The sequence below is a fragment of the Lactuca virosa genome, chromosome 4 (genome assembly GCF_052849685.1).
Source record: "Lactuca virosa cultivar CGN04683 chromosome 4, Lactuca_virosa_CGN04683_v6, whole genome shotgun sequence".
Taxonomy (NCBI): Eukaryota; Viridiplantae; Streptophyta; class Magnoliopsida; order Asterales; family Asteraceae; genus Lactuca; species Lactuca virosa.
The window spans coordinates 522,870,518-522,889,309 of NC_136429.1; the positions used below are offsets into that span (position 1 = coordinate 522,870,518).

At 34.5% G+C, this 18,792-nt stretch overlaps 3 protein-coding genes across 6 annotated transcripts; 1 reads left to right on the plus strand and 2 right to left on the minus strand.

Moving 5' to 3' along the window:
- Nucleotides 1-745: 745 nt before the first annotated feature.
- LOC145109458 (uncharacterized) lies at nucleotides 746-2,953 on the minus strand. Of its 4 annotated transcripts, none has more exons than XM_079046618.1 (7): nucleotides 2,755-2,953; nucleotides 2,230-2,626; nucleotides 1,994-2,041; nucleotides 1,680-1,802; nucleotides 1,454-1,558; nucleotides 1,204-1,361; nucleotides 746-1,048 (listed from the first exon to the last, which is right to left on the minus strand). In XM_079046618.1, exons 2-6 carry the CDS (start codon nucleotides 2,605-2,607, stop codon nucleotides 1,353-1,355), a joined length of 663 nt encoding a protein of 220 aa, XP_078902744.1. In that variant the 5' UTR covers nucleotides 2,608-2,626; nucleotides 2,755-2,953; the 3' UTR covers nucleotides 746-1,048; nucleotides 1,204-1,352. The 4 variants fall into 4 exon arrangements, with proteins under 4 accessions (XP_078902744.1, XP_078902743.1, XP_078902745.1 ...); XM_079046617.1 differs by having other exon boundaries at nucleotides 1,454-1,567; XM_079046619.1 differs by lacking the exon at nucleotides 1,994-2,041 and having other exon boundaries at nucleotides 1,454-1,567.
- Nucleotides 2,954-13,574: 10,621 nt separating this feature from the next.
- Nucleotides 13,575-15,315, plus strand: LOC145109460 (ferredoxin-thioredoxin reductase catalytic chain, chloroplastic-like). Its single transcript, XM_079046622.1, has 6 exons — nucleotides 13,575-13,813; nucleotides 14,174-14,289; nucleotides 14,366-14,415; nucleotides 14,521-14,592; nucleotides 14,732-14,792; nucleotides 15,168-15,315. The coding sequence occupies exons 1-6, from the start codon at nucleotides 13,693-13,695 to the stop codon at nucleotides 15,210-15,212; spliced, it is 465 nt and encodes a 154-aa protein (XP_078902748.1). The 5' UTR covers nucleotides 13,575-13,692; the 3' UTR covers nucleotides 15,213-15,315.
- Nucleotides 15,316-15,362: 47 nt separating this feature from the next.
- Nucleotides 15,363-16,202, minus strand: PMZ (zinc finger (AN1-like) family protein). Its single transcript, XM_079046621.1, has 2 exons — nucleotides 16,001-16,202; nucleotides 15,363-15,924 (listed from the first exon to the last, which is right to left on the minus strand). Exons 1-2 carry the CDS (start codon nucleotides 16,100-16,102, stop codon nucleotides 15,433-15,435), a joined length of 594 nt encoding a protein of 197 aa, XP_078902747.1. The 5' UTR covers nucleotides 16,103-16,202; the 3' UTR covers nucleotides 15,363-15,432.
- Between the last annotated feature and the right edge of the window lie 2,590 nt (nucleotides 16,203-18,792).

Here is an 18,792-nt window from a genome sequence, read left to right on the forward strand (position 1 = left end):
GAAAAACAAAATTATGAGGGTATTTTGTGAAAAAATGAAATTATGAGGGTATTTTGTGAAAAAACAGAAGTACGATGGTATTTTATGAAAAAAACAAAATTTTGAGGGTATTTTGTGATAAAACGAAATTATGAGGGTATTTTGTAATAAAAAACGGAAGTACGATGGGATTTTGAGAAAAACCGGAAATGTGATGGTATTTTGTGAAAAAAACGAAACTTTTCTGCAATTTTGGGTTAATAATGAAAGTGAGCTGTCATTTTGGATTCAAAACGAAACTTATCTGCAATTAAAGGTTAAGAAAGAAAGTATGCTATCATTTTGGTTAGATCTACACATAAGTTTGATGTTTTTTAACGTCGTTGGACGATTTTGCCCCTGTCCCAAATATGGTAATCCTCAAGACCTCAGAGTGAATTATCTTAACTGAAAGGTGGTAAAATTAAAGATTTTGACTTTAAAATCACCCAATTCTTTTTCCATATTCAGAATCAAATACGAATATTCTACAAATTCAACACAATATTTTCACAGTTTTAGCAAAAAACAAGGTTCAATTGAGCTATTACAAGTTTCTTGAGAATTCAAAGCATTATAGACCTTAAAGTCAAAACATAGGGCCTGTTTCTTTTTCTTCTTTAAGATAAAAGTGCTTTATGCATAAAATCTTTCGTTTTTGACTGAATACAAGTAATAACCGTTTTAACTTTTGATTAAATGGTCATTTAATCGAGTAAACTATAAATTATACAGGGGTGTTTCCTTATTGAACTAATGAACAATCTAAAATATGAATAAATGACCATTTTACCCTTCGGTCAATCCAGTTAGCTATACACATGAGTTTCTTTTTGACTTCAACAGAAAAAAAAAAAAAAAAAAACAACTGAACTTAATACAGAAAGTAAAGGAAATGAGGCTTTCCCCATTTAATGGCTATCTTGGCTTTAATTCCTTGTGCTTTGATGTGTCAATAAACCAGTTTTCTAGGTGGTATATGGGATGCTCTAATCTGATATACATCATGGTGAACAGGGACTCCAAGAGACTGAAAAAAAAATTCTTGAAAATTAATGGATGGAAAATGAAGAAGAAGGTTGAAAAGGGTTTGAACTTAATACTGGAAGGATTCCATTCCAAAATAAGCAAGCTTCAATAAGATGATAAAAACAGAGGAAAAAAGAGAACTTGAAGTGTTCATACCTTCACAGAGAAAGTTTCACAAGGGCTAGATATGAATCCAGAGAGCTTTAGAACTACAAGTTTCCCCCAATAAATCAAGGAAGCTTGATATAATTTCTGAATCATTCTGTTTGTGTCTCTTATGCAACCACTCTTCCTGTATCCTAATGTTAACATCCCTACAATACAAATAATTTCAAAGCATTAAAAACCACAGGTATTGCAACTGATATAATTTCTGAATCATTCTGTTTGTGTCTCTTACACCTACATCATTAAGTAGATTTTCTAATGAACCATCTCCAAAACGGTATCCCATCTCCAAAACTTGTTCAACAAGTGTAACAACAACATCATCTGCTTCTTCACCACGAAGCTGCACAACCTGCATATCATTATCATTCATATAAACTAGAATATATATATTTTCTTTTTAATGAAAGGAATTCAAGTAATATTTGTTAAAAGTGATGGAATTATTACAAAGGATTACTGACCGGCACATTACATTTTGTAAGGGTATCTGAAATTAGTTGATATGGTGAAAATTTTCTTCTGTGTACTTTATATGAAGGTAACATTTGTTTCCTATATTCGTGAGCTCCTTCTCCATCAATAACCTGCAAAAAATGAAATATGTGTTACAAAGGTGAAATATGAGTAATACAAGGCTTCCTTAATATTTTTTATTTATTTGTAATTTAGTACAAAAGGCTAATTGAGACACATTACATAATGAAATGAGCTCAATATTCATAAGGGTGCATAAACTATTGCTGAAATCAACTAAAACATATGGATAAAGTACTACAGCAGCATAGCAATCAACTGAAGATTCCAGTGCACTTCTTCTACTTCTCTGCCAGAAAAAAGAGCTATATTTGATTAGATTGCTTCCAAAAAGTCTTTCAGATACCTTAAAATCCAAAGATTTTGACTTAAATCACTGAGTTATCTAAAACGACCAAACTCTCATTGAGATAAAACAATTGGCCTGTTGGGCTTAAAATTTGGCATAGAAACGTAATGGAGAGAGGTGGTGCTTACGGCAATAACAGGGTCTGTAAGGCTGACTTCGGAGAAGAAAAGGGAAATCCAGTGAGCAAAAGAGTGTAAACTCGGGGTGCTACCATCATAACAGATTGGGTTTACATCCAAAAAGAACACCCTTTTCTTCTTCTTGATGATGATATTATTAACAGTATCATCATCTCCCTTTACTTCGTTTAGGTCATGCTTTGGTTGCAACAGCAGCCCACCAACTGTTCGACCTTCTGTCCGAGAAGAAGAAGCAATAAGGGCAGCACTAGGTTTGGCTCGGAGCTTCGTGCGCCTGAAAGAGGGAGCTGAGCGAAGAGTAGTCGAATTATGAACACCTATACACATACCCATCGCTATACGAGCTTCTAGGCCGTCCACCATCATCACATTCACCCTGCTGCACCTGCAAGTGTAACTATCTAGTCAATTGATTTGCCGAGGGCTAGATAGAGAACCCATTGGAACGATGGATGATTGTGCCTCTTGAACCCAAGAAAAAAAATCGAAAACATGTGTGTGGGATCGAAATACCTGTTGGATGATCAAATAATCGGATGTTAACTCAAATCCCCAACGATCACCTCACCTGTTGGTTGATACGAGCTAACACAAAAGAGCTAAAGAGGAAGATTTGATTGGGGCTTGATAAACTTCATTCCCGATCAGAGGACGTTGGTGGCTCAATTGATCGATGCGAGTACGAGGAAGAAAAAAGGCCCGATATATTCACTTAAACGACGTTGGATATAACGATCCGTACCTAACCTTATATACCCCCTTACTAGTATATTCACTTTTCATATATATATATATATATATATATATATATATATATATATATATATATATATATATATATATATTAGGTTACAACCTGTGGAAACCACAGGTAGAAAAACAAAACAATATTTATAATTAAAAATCTTAATGAAAAGTTAAAGATTTATAAAAATTTATTAAATTAATAAAATATAAGTTTTGTATGGACTTTTATATTGATTAATTAAAATTAATATATAAATTCGAATATCAAACAATCAGTTTTACGAATTGTTCTATCATTATAGTTCGGTGTTATTGGTTATTCCGGTTTTGGTTTGGTTTTTTTGTTATTATATTCACCCCTACTTATAAGTAAAATGGATATGAAGTGTATTACAATCATCTAGAGAGCGCACTTTCATTATTTACTTAAATGTGACCATGTACTCATTTTAAGACATCAACTTTGAATATTTTTTCCAATAATATCATTCTACTTTCATTATCTTTTGGTTACAAACTGCGCCAAAATAAAATATCTACGAAAAATAGCATGAAATGCAAAGTTTGTATAAAAATAAGTTGGAACATCACAATTATGCCTTTAATTTTACCATATCATTATGTTATATTAAATAACATAAAATATTACCAATTTGACGTAAATCAGATATTGCTTAATCACTTAATGATATATGATCAAAAAGAAATGCACCTTTAAAGAATTTTAACAATGCTAATGTTTGGTATTTAGGTATGTAAGGTTTCATATTTGGTTGTATAACTGTTAGCATAAACAGATAAGTCAACAATTGTGCATATCAAAGTATTATAACATACACAATGTATCATATTTTATTTGTTCTGTGGGTGTGTGAATTTAGCCATTCTATTTTCTATTTTCTTTTGGGTTTATAAGATGTGATTGAACCTAAAAACTTGAATAAGAAGTGGTTTGTGTGTGAGTTGGGGAGGGACGGGTGAGTGCAGAAATTAATCGATGCATTATCAAATAACAATGCTCAAATAGGAAATACTACTTTCACTTATTTCTATTATAACATAATACCTTTATTTTTTTGTATTACAACATTGTTTTATCATGTTTTATGAATTAAAGTAAAAACATGTCTTTGTTAAGTAAAGAAAAACAAACATTTTATCGTTTTTAATTCTGAAAAAACTTGGGTCGGGTACCTGTTCAGTAAAAAAAAATAAGTTAAAAGCAAAAAACATTTCCCTATTAAGTCAAAAGGTGACTTCGTGGATCAAGTTTTGTTCCTGTTAAGTAAAAAAGAAGCAACATTTTTATCTTTCATAGTTAAAGACACACATAAAGTGAACAAATAAGTTGTTATTTCTTGCATTTAACCCAAATCAAATGCAAGATATAGCAACTTACTTTCATATGTAGCAAGAAATTACAACTTACCTAAATATAGTTGGATAATCTTTTCCCGAAGAACCAAAATTGATATGAAAACTATAACTTCATAAGGACATGCTAATTTGGCATTGTTTATAAGCACCAATAATTAGAAAATAAAAATATTTTTATCCTAAATTTTTGTAACTTCCTACCTTGCAACCCATTTAAAAAAAAAATTCATCAAGCAGGTTTTTAGCATTGATAGATCTGCAAGAAAGGAAAAAGAAGCCAAAATTAACCATGATTTTTTTTTGGCTAAACAGTTAAAGTCGGTTAGGTAAAGAGGAAACTTTTAAATCGTTGCAACTTCCTTTTCGTTGTTCATTTCCAAGAACAATGGATTCACAAGTTCCAATTTACAATAACTTAAAGATATGAAGTCAGTTAATGAAAGAATGAGCATTTGCAAGATGGTGTTAGATGTTCTTGAATCTTAAGCTACTAAGTGAATATCATTTCATATCCAAAACACATATTATAATAGTGTTCAACAATAACCCAAATCAACATCAAGATAGTCCTGCAGAAACAAAACATGAAATATAGTAGAATTTGATTAAAACCCCAAAATTACAAAACATGAAATACATTGATCATACCTAATGCCAATTTACAATTCAAGAAACTAACGAGTAAAAAACATGTATCTCCTTAAAAGATGTATAGGGTTCCGATTAAAAGTAAAAATCGATATCTGCACATAATGAAGTTTTCGAATAGCAAAAAACCATAAACCCAAGTTCAACCTCATATAGATTAATGCACTAAGAACTAAAAAAATACATATTGTGTTGGAGGCATGCCATATTATCGGTGCCTTGTATCGGCGCTGCCACATTCTCCAACCTAGTATGAGTTGGAGGCCGATTTACGAGATACACAACATTTTCTTCCAGAGTAACAAAAGATGTGAGAGAGAAAAGACGGTGGGGGAAATCAATTCAAATTCAGAAAAGATATGCTTCCCGATTTAGAGCGATTACCTTTGCGATTTGTTATAGATTTTGCTATTTTATGGGATTCATGGTGAATAAGGGCAATTTTGCTGAAGAGATGACACGGTAAGGATCCTTAAATTTCGGAAATAAGTTGTACACATTAATGATTTCCAAAATATTAAGTAAAATCTTGGAGGGTATAAAGGTAAAATCATTTTTGGCTGAAAATGAATATGAAAGAGGCATGTGTAAAAAAAAGTATTGTTTATTAAGATATATATATATATATATATATATATATATATATATATATATATATATATATATATTCTTAATAAAAGAATCCCTAAACCGCCACATGTCATTATTTTAAACCACCTTCTTGCCACGTGTCACTGCCATAGCTCGATTTTGATTGCTTTTCCCGCCTGTTGCATTTTCATCCCAAATACCCTTATCTTATGAATTGAATTCAAAGATCATCAATCCCGTTAAATAAGCCACAATCTTTTCCAAACTGAATCGGATACTCTATGCTTCTATCTACTTTATATATACCTCCAAATGCATCGATTACAAATTTAATCTGCAACGAAGGTAATCAACAAAATATACCCGATTGTTCGTTCCCCAATTTCATCTGTGTACATTCCCTCTTAACGATTAAAATTTCAAGATTTGTTGACCTCAATTTAAGGTATGATTGATTATTTCTTCTAAATCTTTAATCAGCCTCAAATCTCGGTCTCTTGATTCGCTTTGACGCTTTGATTTGGATTTCAAAATCCCTAATTCGCTCCTTTCAGTTGTAAAATCAATAAAACCCACTGATTGATTATGAAAAATCAGAAACAATGTCTCCAACATCAATGCTCCACCATGCTTATGATCTCTCGATTTAGGTATGTTGATTTAGGTTTTACTCTTTTCTTTTCTACTAACACGTTTCTGGTTTGTCTATCTAGGTTTTCTTTAAGCATCGTTCTCATGGAAACTTTTTTTTTATTAAAAGGTTATCAGAGATGATGAAGATATCGGTTTGAAGCTTTAAGTTCTATTTTCTTGATGCAAAGGTTATCTCGATTTTGGCATTTGTTTCTCAGGAAACTAATTTTGGACTATGATTTTTCTTAAATCTAGGTAAATGTTTATGAAGTTGTCATATTTTTTTATCCATGGAGTTGATTTTTTTTGTAGGCCGAATCTCACAAATAGTGACTATTGGAGCGTGATGTGATGATCGAACAATTTTTTTGAGCCCCAAGTAACAGAAGACTACGAAAAGGTTTTTTAGTTTCTTTTGATGTCAATTTTCATGAATTTTTGTTTGGTACCGGAGTTGGCTGGACAAGCAGGAAAAAAGGATTGTTCCAAGACGCGTACAAAACAATGATGAATGATGAAAGAATAGAGTAATTTGTAGTGCTTTAATAATAATTCAGATGGTGAAACATTCTGCAAGATTAGACCTAGCAATGCTTCCTATTAGATATGTTTACCTTACGATATATGAAACTCACAAACCAATTTATGTTGTTGCAGATGTGCCCCAATTCATCTTCCAATTGATTATATTCACCCTGATTTTTGGTACGAGGTTAGGTTTTGAAATTTTGATGTGGTGTTTTATGATATGACATGTAAACTATCTTTTGGCAGGTTGTTTGATCTTGGTGGTAGTACATTTGATGTTTAAAGTGCTATGCGATGCTACTAACCATGGTAGCCATCACATTTAATCTTTTTATTTTTTAAACCAAAAAGTGATTTAAATACTTGGCTTATTGAACAAACTCATGGGTTATTTGAGTTTATTAAGCCAGGTGATTAAATTGTGAGTTTCATTCATCAAAGTCTTATGTTAATATTTTTATAACAGGTCATTTATTATGTATTAATTTTTCTATTTTAAGTGCAGATGTAGCTAGCTAGAACCATACTAATGTGGTTGTTTTGGGTTTTCATTTGCAAAAGAGCACAAGGAACATATAATGTTTTACAAGGGTAAAAGGTATTTTGGTTATATTCTTATCTGGAAGATTTGCATCATTGATATTTGTTTTTTATCCATGTTTGCTAATGGGTACTGCTATAATAAAAGCAACAATGTTACTTTGGGATGTTTAGAGGATGATGTTAATTGCTTTTTTACTTTAAGGATGCATGGGTATTTTGGTCATAATCAATTTTTGAAGGTTTTCACGTTTATATTCTATTTATTCACACCTATATTGAATGGTATAGATGAACTTGGTTTAATAGCCGCAAGTATAATTGGATTGCCCTCTCCAGGAGATGATCGGTAGATTTGATGATTGAAGGGTATTTGTGGCAATTCTGGAAAATAAAGAAAAAAATGTATTTTTCTGGGGATTGGCATTGGTTTGGTTATTTTTTTCCGTCTATAAGAGGTTGGTATTCTGTAAAGATCAAGAGTATTTTGTTCCTCTTATAACCGACTGGATTCTCAAGGAAAAGAAAAAAAAGCATAGAAGGTATAGTTATTGGAAGGGTATAAGGTCGTGGGTGTGGCAGAAATAGCAATATTTCATTTTTTTTTTCTATAACATATTTTAGATGGAATAAGTAGCAACATTTCATATAAATTTTATTAACACATGGACTATTATGCAATTTATTTAATTTAAATAATATTTTTTAGTGGTTTGCAACTTATTGTCGATCCGTCTGTGATTATGCTTACAAAATGCAAGACTATGTTAATAACAATCCGCACACTCTTCATATCATTGTTATTCTCCAATTTGCAAAGCTTAATGTTTGGAGATGTTTTCTTATCAACTTTTATATTATAATAATAAAAATAATGCTTATACAAGTATTTAATACAGTGTTAACACCTACTTTAAAGTTTCAAAGTTGTTTATTAACAGTGACACCGATGAAATCACTGTTTTCAAGAAAAGGTAATTACTTTTATCATTATATTTGTGTATAAAAAAGTTGGATTTATAAATACTTTTTACAATTTTGATATTTATATTTTTATTTATTATTAGGATATGACCATTACTTCCTATTTGAACATATAATTGTTTTCTTCTATGTATTTATTTCTCTTATATTATACAATATAGTTTAAATTTCATATAATGTCATTGCATGATTATTTACATTTTTTTTAAAACTATATCTTCATAATTTTATTGCATTATACAAAATCATAATTTTCTAACATATCTACAAATACAAATTCTCGATCAGATATTCAAACCATTATGATTTCATAGTTTCAACCGATCATTATATCATTATCAAATTACAGACAAAACAACTATATTTATAATTTTTTTTATTATTATCATTGGTCAATAATTAACTTATAATTTAATAAAAATTAATTTTATGTTTCTCACCCGTGGTGTTCACGGGTTATAACCTAGTATATATATATATATATATATATATATATATATATATATATATATATATATATATATATATATATGAGAGTTTAATATGTTAAAGATGGATATATACGTAAACTTTAATTCTTAATGTTTGCAAATATATATATATATATATATATCAAAATTTTGCAAAAACAAAATAAAAACAAATAAAGAGAGTAATTATGATCGTAACTCACAAAGAACTCTCTGATGCTCAATTAGGCAGAGAGGAATGCAATAAATAGAATAAAAAAGTTACAAATACACCCTTAGACAATAACAAAATAAACACAGCTAGCTAATCATGTCTAATATCCCCCTTCAAGCGGAACGGTGGTGGACCAATGGTGAGCAAGTCACGGAAGAACTCAAACTGATGGCGGGGAAGACTTTTGGTAAAGATGTCAGCCACCTGGACCTTGCTGGATACGAATTTGGTATGAAGTTTCCCAGAAGAAACGAGCTCCCGAATGAAATGGTAATCGAGTTCAATATGCTTCGCACGCTTGTGGGAAACCGGATTCTGAGTAAGAAATAACGCACTTTTGTTGTCGCATAGGAGAGTGGGACGAACAAATGGGAGAGCATGGAGTTCTTGAAGCAGATGGGTAATCCAAATGAGTTCAGCAGCGGTATTTGCCATGGCCCGATATTCGGATTCGCAGCTGGAGCGAGAGACGGTAGGTTGCTTCTTGGCACTCCAGGAAACAAGGTTGCCACCGAGGAAGATAGAGTAGCCATAGGTGGAGCGTCGGGTGTCAAGACAACGAGCCCAATCAGCATCAGAGTACCCGAGAAGAGGTGATGGAGAATTTCGGTGAGAGAAAGTTAGGCCGAAGGACATGGTGCCCTTGACATACCGAAGAATACATTTGACACTCTGAAAATGGGAGAGAGTCGGAGCCTGAAGGAACTGGCTGACTTGATTTACCGCATACGAGATATCAGGTCTGGTAATCGTCAAGTATTGGAGTGCTCCCACAAGTGAACGGTAAGTGGTGGGGTCATCAAACGGGTCACCACTTGTGACAAAAGCAGCATTAGCGGCAAGGGGAGTGGTGACAGGTTTGGCATCAATCATATTTGCCCGCTTGAGGATGTCATGGACATATTTGGACTGACTGAGGAACAAACCGTCGGTAGTATATGTCACCTCGAGACCAAGAAAGTAGTTAAGACGACCAAGGTCTTTAATGGCAAATTCAACATGCAACTTGTGGATAAAGGATTGAATAATCGAGGCCTGATTTCCAGTAAGGATCAGGTCATCAACATAAACCAACAAATACATAATACATACACCCCGTTTAAAAATAAAGAGAGAAGGGTCGGCCCGGCTGCACACAAAACCATTTGTGATTAGAAACGAGCTAAGCCGATGGAACCAACCCCGTGGCGCTTGTTTGAGGCCGTAGAGAGCTTTGTTTAAACGACACACATGATTAGGAAATTGGGGGTCTTGGAAACCCGGTGGCTGCTCCATGTACACACGCTCACTCAAGTGGCCATTGAGAAAAACATTGTTAACATCAAGTTGATGAAGATTCCACTTGTTGGTAACGGCAAGAGACAAAACAATGCGGACTGTAGCGACTTTAACTACCGGGCTAAAAGTATGAGAGTAATCCAAACCAGGAACTTGGCTGAATCCTTGGGCAACTAAACGGGCCTTGTAACGATCAATGGAACCATCAGCAAGGTATTTTGTCTGAAATATCCATTTACAGCCAACAACATTGTGGTTGTGCGGGCGAGGGACCAAGGTGAAGGTATTGTTGCGACGTAAAGCATCCAACTCCTGTTGCATGGCGTCCACCCAATGCGGGTAACGAGCGGCGGTTTTAAAACTGGTGGGATCGGTGGAAGCGTGAAGAGCTGCCAAAAGCCCATGAGAAGCGAGATCCGCCCGATATTTAGGTTTGAAAATGCCAGCTTTAGCCCAGGTGATCATCGGGTGACTCGGAGGAGGAGGACATTATGGTGATGGAGATGAGGAGACCGAAGATGTCGGCTCAGTTGGAAGATCTTCAGAGACAACATCATAGTCAGAATCAACACCACCATGGTTGTGATCATTAGCGCCGTGGTCATTATTATCAGCAGTGGGAGCAGGAATGGGAGAAGCGGCCGGTGGAGAGTGATCCTCAGATAGACACCACGAGGGTAACATGGGAGTTGGTGTTGGAGCGGTAACAGTAGCAGGTGGAGACGGTGGCAGTGTCGTAGCATCGTAAGCGTCATCTCGAAACTGTGATAAAACAAGCATGTGGGCCGGTAATTAAGTTGCATCATTATGGAAGGGAAAGCATTGTTCGTCAAAGCGAGCATGACGAGAGAAAAAGATACGAGATGTGGAGGGCTCCAAACATTGAAACCCCTTATATTGAGAGCAATACCCGAGAAAAATACATGGAAGGCTTCGTGGAGATAGTTTGTGATCCACATAGTCACGTAAATAAGGATAGACCCGACACCCGAACGGGCGAAAATGATCATAGGAAGGTGGAGTCTTAAAAAGCATCTCAAATGGGGAGCGATTCTCTAATACCGAAGAGGGGAGCCGGTTGATAATATAGACGGCGGTGCTGAATGCGTGAACCCAGTAAGATGGGGAAACATGACCGCTAAAGAGCATAGCAAGACCTGTCTCAACGATGTGGCGATGCTTCCGCTCGACCCGCCCGTTTTGTTGTGGAGTGTACGGGCATGAAATACGGTGAAATGTGCCATTTTTCTCAAGTAGAGAACGAACTAAGTGATTGAGAAATTCCGTGCCACCGTCGCTTTGAAAGATTTTGACTTTAGTGTTAAATTGGGTCTGCACAAATTTAAGAAATACATCCAATACAGCATGAAAACCCGACTTTGTTTTTAGTGGATAAAACCACGTAAATCGAGAGTAGTCATCTACAAACACAACATAATAACGAGAAGAATCAACCGAACATACGGGAGAAGGTCCCCACAAATCACAGTGAATAAGATCTAATACTTTCATAACACGTTTTTCATTGTTTACAAAAGGTAACCGATGAGCTTTAGCCATCTGACAAGAAGAGCATAAAAACGGTTTGGGTAAAATAGAGGTAACCGACAATTGGCCCTTTTTATTTAACAGAGAAATAGAGTCATAGGACACATGTCCTAAACGGGCGTTCCAAAGTTCAAAAGAAGCCTTCAACTTGGAACTAGTGGAAGCAAAAAAGACATGCAGATTGGAGGAGAGCACATAAAGACCACCGTTACACCGACCCTGTGCTAGAACTTGCTTCGTCTTTCGGTCCTGAATGTAAAAATTAGGATGAGAAAATAAAACATCCAGAGAATTATCGTATGTCAATTTGCTAACAGATAGAAGGTTTTTAGTGAGATTGGGAACGACTAACACATCCCGAAGATGGATATTCTTGTGTAAAAACGTGTGCCCAATGTGGGATATAGGAAGAGCCGTACCATTACCAAAGGAAACCTTGTTCGGACCAGAAAATGGAGTCGGATTGTTAACAGAAGCGGCTGAGGATGACATGTGATCAGATGCACCCGAATCGACATACCAATCGGGGCCAGATGAAGTCACATGACATTGAGCATGAAAGGCTCTTGCAAGATCGGCATCGGAAGTGGCAACATGGGAGCTAGCAAACCGAGCAAGCTGAGGACACGTATTTGCGAAGTGTCCATTAGTTCGACAAAGTTGGCAGTGGGGAGGACGACGCCCCCGCCCTCGACCGCCACGAGAAAAACGACCACCGCGACCCCGAGTAGGAGGAGAGTCACGAGAATTCACATTGAAAGCAACCGGTGGTGTAGATGAACCGTGAATAGAATGCATGAACAACTCATGCCCTTCGGCTTGAGCAAGAAGGTCACGGAAGGTGATAGAAGTGCGCGAGGCTCGAATCGCGGTGGAAAAGGTCTCAAAAGGTGCTCCGAGACCGCATAGAAACCAATGAACCTTGTCAGAATCGGCCACAGGTTTACCAATCGCTGCTAACTGATCACATAGGGCACGGAATTTTCGACCAAAATCTGCAACAGAGGAAGAACCCTTGGTGATCTGACGAAGTTGATCCCGCAGATTCTGAATGCGCTCGACGGAGGAGTTGCTGTAAGCATCTTCTAAGGCCAGCCAGATGTCACGTGCAGAGGACAGACCAACAATTTCAGAGAAAGCTTCTTCAGATAGGGAGGCCTGAAGGAGAATAACAGCCCTTTGATTAGCGGATTGCCAGGTAGCAAATTCCGGGTTTGGAGTTGATTTTCCATCAGTGATTAATGTAGGCGGCGGTGCAGGGGAGGTGCCATCAACGAAGGGCATCAAGTTCTGATAAGAGAGAAGGGGAAGAATTTGATTCTTCCACAGCAGGTAGTTTGAAGGTGTGAGACGATTGGAGATGAGATGAAGAACTGTATTCATGGAGAGGAGGGAATCAGTAGATGAACTAGCCATGTAGAAGATGAAGATGAGAAGGAAGGAACGGAAGAGGAGAAGAGGAACGGTTAGTGCTCTGATACCATATGATCGTAACTCACAAAGAACTCTCTGATGCTCAATTAGGCAGAGAGGAATGCAATAAATAGAATAAAAAAGTTACAAACACACCCTTAGACAATAACAAAATAAACACAGCTAGCTAATCATGTCTAATAGTAATCTATAGCCATAGAAATAAGTAATCTCTTTGACATGTGTTTGCATATTACAAAATCAAACAAGAGTTGCTCTCTCTCTCTCTCTCTCTCTTAATTTCTTCCGATAATCTGGAACGAGTGGTGATGCTTGCTCACGTCTCCTTCAGTCCTCAAAAGATCTTCTAAAGCATACATACACACAGATGTATATATATAGGTTTTCGACGATGTCATATAGGCTTTCCGCTTTCCTTCACCCATTGCAAATTCTACTCTGAATTAATCGAAATTGGAGATGACGACCGCGATGCAATCTCTGTCGGCGACGTCCTCTTACTCTGTCAGCTTTGGCTTCCCCCCTAATTTCACTACTCCTCAAACGCGCCTCTATCGCCGTCGTGTCGTAATCGCGAAAGGTAGTACAAAATCCCCTCTCAGATGTTCACTGAACTTATGTTTATTTGCGAAGTCCCGTGGTTTCTATGTCGAAGCTCTTGTTGAGCTTTTATTCCTGTAGTTCAATCGATCCTGGTGTTAGTACTTGAATCGCAAAATTATGTGATCTATTTTATTGATGCTGCTTAGAATATCATGAGCTCAAATTGTTCGATCGATGATATGGTTATTTGTGCAAGGCACTCAGTGTTCAATTTACTCATTTACTGAACTTAATTACGAGTTAAAACCCTAGACACGAGTTTCTGAATTCTTGTTTCTGTGGTTTGATCTATGCTTCTATATTGCTGTTTGCTAAGCTGTGTGTTTGTTTATTTCAGCTGATGAGCCATCAGATAAGTCTGTTGAGATTATGCGTAAATTCTCAGAGCAGTATGCTCGAAAATCTGACACATTTTTCTGCGTTGACAAAGGTGTTACTTCTGTAGTTATCAAGGTATACTCCCTTATCTTAGGCCCTGTTTGTTATACATGACATGATAACACGAAAGCAATTACTTTGGTGGATACAGGGGTTGGCAGATCATAGAGATACATTGGGTGCACCACTTTGTCCTTGTAGGCAAGTGTATTTCAAATCTCCTCGAGGGAAATTTTGCTTTTGATTTTGTAAAATGTAAATGGAGTCTTATAAATCATATAATTTGCTACTTGCTTAAAACAACAGGCACTATGATGACAAAGCTGCAGAAGCAAGTCAAGGCTTTTGGAATTGCCCTTGTGTACCCATGAGAGAAAGGTAAAAATCCCTTCATTTGTAAGCAAGCACTAGAAATCAATTACATGATTTAAGCTTTTAATGATTTGAAACTTAATTATAATGATCATAGATTTATTTCTAGATATAATATCATGATTATTTGTTTGTAAATTCTCAGGAAGGAGTGCCATTGCATGCTTTTTCTCACGCCTGATAACGATTTTGCTGGCGATGAGCAGGTTAAATTACAATCTTAAATTTCATTTTAATAAACTTATGCATCAAATTTTCATTTTTTTTCACCAATTTATATTTTATACATCTGTGTTTCATTTTTTTGCCAACCATTAATACGAGCCATGTTATCATGTTTTAGCATGACAAACAAGTTACTAGTAAAATATTTCACATAAAAAACAACTTTCTTGTACAAATTGAACATTTAATCCTAAAAAAGCACAATTTTTGCTTCAGTTTTAATGTGATAAATTGGTTACTAGTAATACATGCATCTTTGGTCCTAAAAAAAATAGTTGCATATTTCGTAAAAAAAGAAAATCATAAGTTTCATTATAACCCTATCTCATGTGATTTTTGGAATTTGGATGATGCAGGCTATTTCCTTGGAAGAAATCAAAGAATTGACAGCAAACATGTAGTTGCACAATTTTTTTCCAAACAAAACAAGCAGTCGTTCATGTATATTTATATGTTAAATGTTAAATGATTATATATCATATTATATCATCAATCTTCAATCTAGTTGTGTATTTGATTTCTTTTCTATAGCTTATCTTCCACGAAACCAATAAACAAAAACACAAACGAAAACGTTTTAAAGATAAAAACTATAACAATACAATATTATTATCAACAAATTCAATAAGCTTTAACAGATGTAGAAGGTGTAGAAGCCGATGAAGAAGAACCACCAGTTTTCTTCGTACAATCTTTCCCCATTCTCGAAGCCAAAGCAACCAAAAACGGCCGTGCAGCACCACCACCAACGCCGGCAGCAGCCACCGCCGGCGAGTTGTGACTTTTGCAGGCGTGATCGGATTGGAACCGGTGCTTCAAACAGAATTTTACGTCGCAAGACTTGCAAGTACTCGTGTTTGAAAAGGTAAGAATCTCTTTACATCGCCTAACACCACACGTGGGTTTCTTCTTCTTCTTCGCATCACAATCTCCAGATTTCCGATGCTTTTCCAAAATCAAAACGTTCTCATCTTCTCCTGAATCTCCTCCTTTTCTGTTTAATGGAATCTCCATCGACATCGAACATGTTTCGCAAACCAATACTTTTCTACTGTTGTGATCCGAGTTTGAACATTCGTGAGACTTGTACGATCGATGTTCAACGCAAAAAACCTGCAACAAAAAACGAAATCAATCGAGATTCCATGAACGAAAAGAAGAGAATCCATTGAAGATTTCATGAACTTACCTTTTCACAGCCATCGCATTTGAATGGGAGAAAATCGAGCTGATTGCAATCGGGAAGCTGACAGTGCTTGCCTAAATCGGGAAAAGCTTCTGTTCCTGCCATGGTATTATGGTATTATGGTAATTCTCTTGATCTTAAGAACAATTTAATGGTTGAAGAAAGTGAAATAGATAAATTGTGATTTTGTTTGTGCATTGGGGATTTTTGGGGGGAGTATATATAGCTTTGGTTTTGACTTGGGGCGTAAGCCATGAAAGCGTATACACGTCTGCTTGAAAAGCTTCTGGGTTCTTCTTTTTGACTTTTTATGAAAGCTGATTAAGGATTTGGGTCTTTGGGACCCACATAACAGGTTGTTGACTCTTCATGGGCCTTTAAATTCAATTTAATGGACTGGGTAATACTTATCTTTTGGGCCCTCCGTGTGCTAGAATATAATCTAGATATGAGTTAATGAGTTACTCAGAAATTACCATAATACAAGGGGTCAGAATTCAGATAGTAGTATGTAGTAGATAGTATAAAAATGGAATTGTGTTTTATTTGTTTTATTTTTGTGTGATTGATATATTTCTTTTACTTTTCCCTTCATTACAACTGGGCCCATATTTAACCCATCAACCAAAATCCCAAAAGGCAGTGTTTAAGATTTTCTCAAGTAACTTTATTTTGATTGTAGCTTCTTTTTAAAACCTTTTACTATTTGAAAAGTTGTTTTGGTAATTTTTATCGTTATCACTTTGTAATTCCAATTATTTACTTTTATATGTTTTTTTCTATTTTGATATTTATATTTAATAATATGTTGTTATAAATTTTAGTTATATTTAATTATTAAAATTTTGTTAGCTTTTATTAGTTAACCTATTTAACTAAATAACTAAAATAGAATTGAATGTATTTTTTTTTTTACAAATATGTATCTTAAAAAATAATTGTTAAAACTTTCAAAGGCAAATGTGAAAGACTAAAAAACATTAAGGCCGTGTAGTATTTTTATCATTTCCTTTTTTAAATTATACATCATCAGAGAAAGCTATATTTTAAAAAATATGATGTATATTTAAAGATGACAAATTATATAAGAAGATTTTATATAACATACTAGTTTATAACCCGTGGAAACCACGGTTATAAAATTAATTAAATTTTTATAATAAAAAATTATAATTATTAATCAGTTATTTTAAATAAATCATTTTAAATAAATTATTAATTAAGAGATATATCAAAATTTTAAAGTTATTAAACTTCAAATTTAACATATAATTAGAAAATGTAAATTTGAATTTTGAAATGAGTTGCCTAATATATCTAAATGACACATGTCATAATATTAATGAAAAGTTGTATTAGAGTGATACTTGACAAAAAAAAAATTAAAATTATTCATTTATTAGAATAGGAGATAAAAAAAATAAAGATATATTAAAAAGTATTAAAATGATTAATTATTGATGTCATAAAATATAATTTATCTTATATTATTATCTATATAAAGTAAACTATGAGTTGCAACAACTTTTTAAATTAGCCTTCAACTATTATCATCATCGTTTCTATACGAAGAGTTATATGATGATTTGTTTCAAGGTTGTCAAAATCGCGATTTTGATTGTAGTATCGTAGGATCTTACGATCTTAGTTATGAATTACGAGACATATCATATCTGGGGTAGGTTCGCAAGTAAGATCATAGGATCGGAAAATCGAGATTTAATCCGATCTCACCCTCCCTTTATTTTTTTTTCAAAAAAAATAAAATAAAATAAAAAAAACTAAAAAAATGAATTTACCACTTTAAGATATAAACTCTTTATCGGTTTACCGTTTACCTTTTTTGTTGCGACTAATATTTTGAAGTTTTTACAGGCTTTGAACGAAAAACTGAATGTTTGAGACATTTTTCATGTTTTGAACTTATAAGTTAAAATTATGTTTTTTTTTGTGTAATCTTAGGATCCCGATTCCAATCTTGTAAACCAAAAAAACAATCATATATAAGATCTCGATCTTGACAACATTGATTTATTCGATTAGGAGGTTCATTCAAATTCAAAACAAAACAATCGTCTTTATATATGACATGTTTTATTCAGATATTATTATACATTCAACAAATTTATCTATACATGATTTAATATTAAAAAGAAAACGCATGAGTCAGCTATTACGTACATTTTAACTCGCTACAATTCAAGGGATCTTCGAAACATTCATGCAACCTTTTTTTATGTTGGTTAAACATTGAGGTGGACAAATTCCAACTTGTTGAAAATAGATTTGTTAATAAGTAATTAAACTAAAATTACAAATGAAAATAGATATTGTAGGTTCCAAGAAGACGTGTTTTGTGACTTTTAGCAAAAACAAAAGGAAAAGTTGCCCAATTGTAAAGACAAGGAATAATACCCTTTCCTTTCTATAAAGTTCTAAAAGCATACTCCATCCCATATTTTATTTTTTTTGAATTATTTCATTTTCTAACCATGTCCCACAAAATGTCTAATGACATCGTCAACCTGTTAATGCCCCACCTTCCGGCCCAAAAGATGATCCGGTAAAATTGGCGGGTACTTAAGTAGGATGAATCGAGTAATAAGTTGAAAGGAGTCGCTTTTAGTAGAATTAAATAATGATTCGTTTATTATTGATGCTACATCCGTCCTTCGAAGTCCTTCAAGGTTAAGATCGGTGATCTTCTGATTCGGATTGACCGTATCACCTTGAGATAAAACAAAATAGATCAGAGCACTTCAAAAATGGTCATAGAATTACTCTCTAAAGTCAAA

Coding starts and splice junctions, on each gene's coding strand:
- LOC145109458 (XM_079046617.1), bottom strand. CDS start 2,607: ATGATGGTGGACGGCCTAGAAGCTCGTATAGCGATGGGTATGTGTATA. Junction 2,042..2,229: donor TTACAGACCCTGTTATTGCC/GTAAGCACCACC, acceptor TTTTTCTGGCAG/AGAAGTAGAAGAAGTGCACT. Junction 1,568..1,679: donor TTACAAAATGTAATGTGCCG/GTCAGTAATCCT, acceptor AATGATATGCAG/GTTGTGCAGCTTCGTGGTGA.
- LOC145109460 (XM_079046622.1), top strand. CDS start 13,693: ATGACGACCGCGATGCAATCTCTGTCGGCGACGTCCTCTTACTCTGTC. Junction 14,416..14,520: donor GCACCACTTTGTCCTTGTAG/GCAAGTGTATTT, acceptor TTAAAACAACAG/GCACTATGATGACAAAGCTG. Junction 14,593..14,731: donor TGTGTACCCATGAGAGAAAG/GTAAAAATCCCT, acceptor GTAAATTCTCAG/GAAGGAGTGCCATTGCATGC.
- PMZ (XM_079046621.1), bottom strand. CDS start 16,102: ATGGCAGGAACAGAAGCTTTTCCCGATTTAGGCAAGCACTGTCAGCTT. Junction 15,925..16,000: donor AATGCGATGGCTGTGAAAAG/GTAAGTTCATGA, acceptor TTTTTGTTGCAG/GTTTTTTGCGTTGAACATCG.